General features: G+C 39.0%; 1 protein-coding gene across 1 annotated transcript; it reads left to right on the top strand.

Moving 5' to 3' along the window:
- Positions 1-3,685: 3,685 nt before the first annotated feature.
- Positions 3,686-7,222, top strand: LOC308105102 (zinc finger protein RFP-like). Its single transcript, XM_080455734.1, has 2 exons — positions 3,686-3,803; positions 4,047-7,222. The coding sequence occupies exon 2, from the start codon at positions 4,056-4,058 to the stop codon at positions 5,694-5,696; it is 1,641 nt and encodes a 546-aa protein (XP_080311860.1). The 5' UTR covers positions 3,686-3,803; positions 4,047-4,055; the 3' UTR covers positions 5,697-7,222.
- The last annotated feature ends 1,786 nt before the right edge of the window (positions 7,223-9,008 follow it).

Below are 9,008 nucleotides of genomic sequence, written 5' to 3'. Positions count from 1 at the left end.
ATAATTATAATCAAACATCAAAATCAAATAATAGAAAAAGTTTCTATTACTTCTGGTAAAGCTTGTATGTTCTTGGGAGGAATGACATATGGATATGTAATACTATAGCTGTTCGAAAATAGCTTTGTGACAGCTTGTAGATCTGCTACGTTTGTACTTTTACTCAAGTAAAATGTTTAATACAGGCCTTTTACTTACCATATAGTATTTCTTTATTGATTGATTGATTGAAACCTTTATTTATTCTTAAAAAGATCACTGAGGTTTGGCCTCATTTGCAATGGTGTTTTATATTGTGCTATTGCTACTTTTCCTTAATATAAGGCAAAGGAAAATTGTTGTTTTACTCAAATCTTACATTCAAATACATGCAAATCCTAAAATTAAACATTAACATTTTTGTCACCAATTTGTAAAAAGCTTTGAATAAAATAAATATGTAAAAATAGAATTGTGTGCATGTAGCCTTTATACAGTATATTAGATATGTACCCTAACCCTTGACTATTGATACAAAATGGACAATTAACAATAGAGTGTCTGTGTGTTTCTGGACAAATATGACCATATTGTATATGAACATGCCTGACATCAGTACCTCACAGTACTGATGTCATAGACTGATGTGCAGTAACCGGGGTGACGCTCGCTGGATAGCGATGTATATAATATATAGACAAACATGCACAATATGAGGTCATAGTACTGAGGTCATAGCAGTGACATCATAGACTCGCTTCCAAGTACTATTTTGGCTGCACAATGCAGGCAAAAATGTCTGCTAATATACAGACAGACTCACACAGTACTGACAGTATTTTACTGATGTCATAGGCACCATAGTCCAGTGGTTCTCAAACATGTTCATGTCAAGGACCCCCAAATTAATATGTACTTGGCCACGGACCCCCATCTGAAAAGATTTTGTGCCTGCATGGGTCCTCCATAGAAGATTTGTGTTGTTAAAAAATATATACTCTTTTAAATAGCATGTTTCTTTTTTTAAATAGCAGATCTACAAGCTCAGACAAGCTGATCGACGGGTGATTGGATTTTGATATCGAAATCCACTCTCTCTTTCATGTTTCTCTTTTCCTATCAAACTAAGTATGACTTATGTATATGCTTGAACCAATCAATCTCAGGCTTCAACTTTTAATTGTAATATTCCATGTTTTTTAAGACACCATCTTTTCAATGTTCAAATCAAATTCCTACTACGTCCCCTATCCTGTTTCACCCACAAATAAGTCATGACACGCAACTTAGATACTCTCCAAATACTGTTTAATCTGGACTTTAATGCCCTTTAATTAATTAGCTTTAATTCATACCGAAAATAGCCGATCTATAAGCTCACAACGCGCTGCGATACACTCGTTGTACTATTATTGTTGTTTTTTAATCCTGTAGCACTTTGAGATTTGCTTCAAATATAAAGTGCGGTACAAATAAAAATTTATTATTGTTGTGAGCTAACAGCTAACAGGTCTCTCCAGGTCTACAGGTCTCTCTTGAAAAAAGAGATTTCTGATCTCAATGGGACTTCCTGGAAAAATAAAGGTGAAATAAAATAAAGAAAAATAGATTGATCGGCTATTTTTGCCACACTACACAGTCGTACAACAAAGTATAAATCAGGCATAATGGAGAGCTCCTGGACATTGCTAGAGGAAGGCTGATTAAAAGCCTTGCATGTAAGTGTTCGGGTAGCACAGGGGTAAAGTACCTGCCCATCACCGTGGAGTCTAGGGTTTTAATCCACTGCGGTGCAACGAGTTTGGCCAGTTGTCTATATGAACACAATAGGGAGGGGAGGGCAATCTTTCAGTGTGCTACAGTAGCAACTCCTATGGGTTGGGGTGGCACCTGTAAATGTTGAACGGGTGGGGGGCTCCTCACTGGCAGGTGAGCCTGTATGGGTACAACAGCAGTGGAAACACAGAAATGTGTGGGAAGGGTTAAAGGTCCAGTACGAGATATTGTTTTATTAAAATATGTTTTAAATAGCTCTATATTCTGATAGTAATCGAGTGTTTGTTCAGTAACAGCAGTCTCCCCGTCTCTCCAGCTCTTTAGTTAATAGTTAAAGCATTTTCAGGTCGGACACCAATTTTATCCAAACAGGAGAGAGTACTCACACTGGATCCAGGCTAACCAAGTGAAATAGGAAGTGATGACACAAAGAAATGAGCAGACAAGATTGGAACTGGAACACTAATTGAGGCTGATGAATGGGTACTCTCTGATGACTGGATGAAATTCTAAACACACACGCACACACGCAAACACACTAATTTCCTCCTCTCCTCTCTCTCTCTCTCTCTCTCTCTCTCTCTCTCTCTCTCTGACTCCTCCCTGCTCTATATGTTATTTAATCAGTTATCAAACAAACCTGATTCCTGACACATGATGACTCATCATAAACAGACTTCATTAAGGTTCACGTGTCACAGATTATGTTCTGGACAATATTTATTGTCATACTTTTTACAGTGTGACTCTGCGACACTCTTGTATGATGAAATAGGGCTTTTATTCACGATAAAACATAAAAAGTTGAATTATGGAGATTTCTGCCCGACAGCAACACTATTAATGTTATATCATTTAAGTCTTAATGTTTTGGCAATTATTTGGGGGTCCACTTGCTCATATACTACCCTTGCGGCCCACCAGTGGGCCCCGTCCCACAGGTTGGGAGTCGCTGCACTAAACCATAACAGAGGGGTTAACAGCAGCAACAGACCAACCTCTCAGTCAGTGACGCAATCTGAAGTCTAAAGTTTAGTAATCTAAAGTAAAGTGTTCAAGTAGTTTGGTGGCAGCACACACACACACACACGCACACACACGCACGCACGCACACACACACACACACACACACACACACACACACACACACACACACACACACACACACACACAGACTAAAAGATAGTTACTTTGTAAATTGTTGTTTGTATTACTTAAATCTTACATTCAAATACATGCAGGTCCTAACATTAAACATTGCCATTTTTGTCACCAATTTGTAAAATAAGCGTTGAATAAAAAATATTTATGTAAAAATAGAATTGTGTGAATGTATGTATTAGCAGCAACTAACCCTAACCCTCGACTATTCATACAAAATGGACAATTAATATGAATCCTTATGTGACTTTTTAATGAATAAAATAAAAATGTTTCCAACCGGCATGGTAGAGAATATTAATACAATAGTACTTTGGGTCGTTGTATTTTGTCTCTCTGCTCTTCTATTGAGACATTTAGATCATGTCAAAGGTCATGTCTCACCTAGACACAGGATCTGATGGTCAAGATTCAATTTATCCCCTGAGCAAGCAGGCTGGCTCTATTAGTTCAATGGTAAAAATTCCAGGACTTGCGCAGGAAACCGGGTTCAAATCCGGGGTAGAAGAGGAAAGTTACATAGTGCAGCTTTAATTTATTAAGGAATACAAAGATTTTATTATTCTTAGCTGATCTACAAGCTCACAACGCGTCACAATACGACGCGTTGTGATACTCTCCACAAGCTGTTTAATCTTGACTTCATTAAATTTCAATAAACCACTGCACTAAACCATACCGGAAGGGGAAACAAATGAAGTACAGAGAAGAGTGGAGGTTGTGAAGGGTTAACAGCAGCAACAGAGCAGCCTCTCAGTCAGTGACATAATCTGAAGTGAAAGTTAAAGTCTTCATGTAGATTGGTGGCAGCACACACACGCACTCTCTACTAGAAAAACCTTCCGTTTAACAGGATATTTTTTTTAATATTGAGGACGTAAAGATAGGTGAGTGCATGAGATCAGGATTTATTATTCTGTAACAGAGAACAAAGGCATATTAAACTGTGACATGATCTTCCCTTAAGTTTCGTTTTCCTGGAAATCCTGTAGCCTAACAGTATGTGCAGTATTACAGTATGTGCCGACATTATTGATCTCTATTCTAATATGATCGGATCAGATTCAAAATTATTAAAGCTGTGAGTTATAGCATTCAAGAATATTTCCCCCCCCCATGTTTATTTTCAGTGTATAGAAATGGCGTGTGCCAGCAGTCTCCTGTCTGAAGAGCAGTTCCTGTGTTCTATCTGTCTGGAGGTGTTCACTGATCCAATCACCACTCCATGTGGACACAACTACTGCAAAACCTGTATCACACATTACTGGGACACTAGTGATGTGTGTCAGTGTCCACTATGCAACGAAACCTTTGATAAGAGACCAAAGTCCTCTGTTAATAAATTTGTCTCTGAGATGGCTGATCAGTTCAGGAAGACACTGAAGCTGACAAACTATCCCACCGCAAACCAGGAACCTGCTGAACCAGATGAAGTGTCCTGTGACTTCTGTACTGAGACCAAGCTCAAAGCCCTGAAGACCTGCCTGGTGTGTCTGACCTCCTACTGTGAGACTCACCTGGAGCCTCACCACAGAGTCACACGGTTAAAACGACACAAACTAATCGATCCTGTAAAGAACCTGGAAGACATTCTGTGTAAGAAACATGACAGACCTCTGGAGCTGTTCTGTAAGACTGATCACATGTGTGTTTGTCAGTTCTGCACCGAGTCAGACCACAAGTTACATCAAATTGTATCTCTGGAAGAGGCATATGAAGGAAAGAAGGCTGAGCTGGGAAAGACAGAGGCTGAAGTTCAGCAGATGATCCAGGTGAGACAAGTGAAGATTCAGGAGGTCAAACACTCAGTACAGCTCAGCAAGAAAGGTGCAGATAGAGAGATAGCAGACAGTGTGCAGGTCTTCACTGCTCTGATGAGCTGTATTGAGAGAAGCCAGGCTGAGGTCATTGATGTGATTGAAGAGAAGCAGAAAACAACAGAGAAACAGGCTGAAGGCTTCATTAAAGATCTGCAACAGGAAATCACTGAGTTAAAGAAGAGAAGCTCTGAGCTGAAGCAGCTCTCACACACTGAAGACCACCTCCACCTCCTCCAGAACTTCCCATCCATCAACAGCCCTCTACCCACCAAGGACTGGACAAACATCAATGTCCATCATTCTTTGTATGTGGGGACTCTGAGGACAGCTTTGGCTCAGCTGGAGAAGACACTCAGTCAAGAGATGGAGTTGGAGCTTTGTGATGCTAAGCTGAGGAGGATCCAGCAGTATGCAGTGGATGTAACTCTGGACCCTGATACAGCACATTGCAAACTCATCCTGTCTGAGGATGGAAAACAAGTGAATCATGGCGATGTAAAGAAGAATCTCCCAGACAACAAAGAGAGATTTTCCAAATGTCTCAATGTCTTAGGAAAACAAAGCTTCTCCTCAGGAAGGTTTTACTATGAGGTTCAGGTTAAAGGGATGACTGCGTGGGATTTAGGAGTGGCCAGAGAGTCCATCAACAGGAAAGGGGGAATCACACTGAGCCCTGACGATGGTTACTGGACTATGTCGTTAGAGATTGGAAATAAGTACGAGGCTAACCCTAACCCTCCTGTCCTCCTCCCTGTAAAACAGGAGGTCCAGAAAGTGGGAGTGTTTGTGGATTATGAGGAGGGTCTGGTCTCCTTTTACGATGTGGAGACCAGAGTTCATCTCTACTCTTTCACTGGCTGTACCTTCACTGAGAAACTCTATTCATTCTTCAGTCCACGTAACAACTGTGGTAAAAACTCTGCTCATCTGATCATCTCTTCTGTCAATCACACTGATTAGAGACATTAAATCCTCATTTTTAAATGAAAATGTTAATTTTCAACAAAGACAACAAATGTGTATTTATGGAAGGGCTCAAATGTTCATTTTTCATTAACTGTCATTTTAAATCAAGCCAATTAACTGTTTTTCCTAACAGATGTATTCTATTGACAGTGGTGGAAAGTGACTAAGTTTCTCAATACTTTATATTTCTACTCCACTACATCTCAGAGGCAAATGTTGTGCTTTTTTTTACTCAACTACAATTATTTGAAAACTTTTGTTACACGTTTCTTTGTAGATTTAGATTGCCATTACAAAACATACAATAACCACGTAAGCTCTATTTTATACTTTGGCTGTTCGAAAATAGCTGATCGATAAGCTGACAACCTTTGTCGAAGCTTGTAGGTCGGATATTTTCTATAAAGTTTGACACATTTTGACACATTTTTGTACTTTTACTTTGGTAATGTAAGTATATTCTGATGCCAATACGTTCAAACTTTTACTCAAGTAGTTTTTAATAATACAGGCCTTTTACTTATTATTGTAGTCATTTTATACTATCCTTGTTGCGAACGTTCAGTGCATACTTGCCAGCAGTAGCCATCTATGCAGATTCCCATAAATGGAGAAGAGCTACCTACAAAGTCTGACAGCATAGAATCTCTCCTAGACGGCTATAAACGGAGATTCCTAACATACAGTACCTAGCTCTGACATCAGAAAACCCCTCCTGGAAACTCCAGATATGGAGATAACCGAAACATCCAGGACGGACATCATAGTCCCAGATTTGGGCATAACTGACATAGCCCGCTCCATATATGGATATGCCTGACACTACCTGACATCACCGTAGTGACATCAGGGGACACAGCCAACAGTATAAAGGACCCTGGATGCCCTGGTTAATGAGTGTCCTCAGCGACGCTCGAAGATCATCTTAACTCTCTCCAGAGTACCAGGAGATTAGCTGGCCTTACAAACCAGTTAATCACGGATTGCATATTCAAGGACGACTAGCTGGCTTTACAACCCAGTTAGGTCTCACAGTGGCTCTTGAATTCCGGTTTTAACTAACCAGCCGATTATCAGTTTACAGTCCTATTGCTACTTTTACTCAAAGCGGCACTATGTAACTTGTTTTTTTAATGAATAAAATGTAATTTTGTCCAATCTGTATGTAGGGTGGTTGTATTTAGTCTGCTCTTCTATTGAGACATTTAGATCATGTCAAAGGTCATGTCTCACCTAGACAGGATCTGACATAAATTTTGACCTGATGCCTGCTGAGCAGGCAGGCAAGCTCTATAGCTCAATGGTAAAAATGTCAATACTTAAGCAGGAAACCAGGTTGCAGCTTTAAGTTAAAATGAAAGTTATTGGGTGCCAGTCCAACTGACATTGATTCACTGAGAAACTATTTATTCTTCATTCTTTAATCCTCATCCTAATAATAATGGTAAAAACTCAGCTCCTCTGATCATCATCCTGTCAATCATATTGGTTAGACTTTTCCTTTCCATGTCTAAAAGCGATTAAAATTATTACATAATGTTGATTTGTAAATTGTTGTTTATATTACTTTAATCTTACATTAAAATAGTTATGCAAATCCTAAAATTAAACATTACCATTTTTGTCACCAATTTGTAAAAGTAAATGTTGAATAAAATAAATATGTAAAAAATAGAATTGTGTGTATGTATATTAGCAGCAACTAAACCTAACCCTCGACTATTCATACAAAATGGACAATATGAATCCTTAACTTTAACTTAAAAGTAAGATTTTATTATCTTATTGTATAAATAAAGTTGTCTGCATGTGTGTCTGTGTGGACAAATATGACTAAATATGAACATGCCTGATGTCACTGTTATGTCATAGCTGACCTCGAGCTAATGTGCAGTAACCTGGGTAACGCTGGATAGCGATACAGACAAACATGCACAGTACTGAGGTCATAGCAGTGACATCATAGAATGTTTTCCAAGTACTATTTTGGCTGCACAATGCCAGGCACAATGGCTGCTGATATACAAATTAATACGTATTTGGCCACGGTCCCCCATCTGAAAAGATTTAGTTCCTGGGACCCCCGTGCAAGATTTGTGTTGTCTAATACTGATCTACAAGCTTCCAACGTGTTGCAATACAGTATGCCGTGCTGTGAGCTTGTAGATCTTTTTTCAAATAGATGATCTATATAAAGTGGTTAAAAGATTTTGATGCTATCCTGCTCCCCCTGGAACCCCCTCTACTCAAGAGGGGGTTAGCACGGAAAATCTGCACCCACAAATTAATTTATATTTGGCCAAGAACCCCATCTAACCTGAAAATATTTTGACCCCAATGCGAGATTTGTGTTTAAAAGAATATTCCCCGGACCCCACTTTGAGAAACACTGCATTATATCTGGTTAGAAGACAACAGACTGTCTCTCCACTTGGACAAAACAGAGGCAATCCTGTTTGGGTCCAGAGAAAAACTAAAAAGAAGTATCCGGAGCTCAGGGTAGTTGTTGGTAACTCAGTAATCAAAGATAAGGAAGAAGTAACCTATTTGGGATGCATACTGAATAACTGTTTATCTGGAGAGAGCATGGCACTGAAAGTTATCCTGAAGGTAAACCAGAGGATAACATTTCTTGCTAGAATATCGCCCTTCATAGACAGAAATGCACTAATAATACAGGCAGGGGCATTGGTGCAATATGCCACTTCGACAATGCATGCACATCCTGGTACTCTAACATCCCAAAGATCCTCAAGAAAAAGCTCCAGACCTCGCAAAACAAATTAGTTAGACTGATCCACAATCCACATCCTAGAACTCATCTTCGTGCCTCACCTATTCAACAGCTGTATGGGCCAAAGTTCATTCCTGTACACTGGAACAGATGCATGGAACCATCTACCCACAAGCATTAAGACCACTAGCTCCATGGCTAGCTTTAAGTCCTCCTTTAAGAGATGGCTCATTACCAGCTCGACCTGAATAAGTTACATTTTATTAGGGTTATTTTTCCAAGTACTGTCAGTTTTGGTCAAATGTGTCATCACAACAAGCATGAGGATGCAATTAGTGTTTATGGAGACTGTCTGGGATGTCTACATGACTTTGAGTCAAATGTCTTCACAAAGTGTTGACATTGTGTTGGAACAATTCTGAACTGCTTATAATAACATTCAAAATAATACTTTACTAATAAACACTAAACTAAAATGAATTATAAAAAAAACGACATTGAAAGTTAACAAACCTACACACGAAACTAACTGAATCTAAACTTAACCGAAAACAAAAATTTAAAAATATAAA

The sequence above is a fragment of the Gymnoscopelus braueri genome (assembly GCF_963280865.1).
Source record: "Gymnoscopelus braueri genome assembly, chromosome: 2".
In the NCBI taxonomy this organism is placed as follows: domain Eukaryota; kingdom Metazoa; phylum Chordata; class Actinopteri; order Myctophiformes; family Myctophidae; genus Gymnoscopelus; species Gymnoscopelus braueri.
This window is presented reverse-complemented; position numbering and strand designations above follow the sequence as displayed.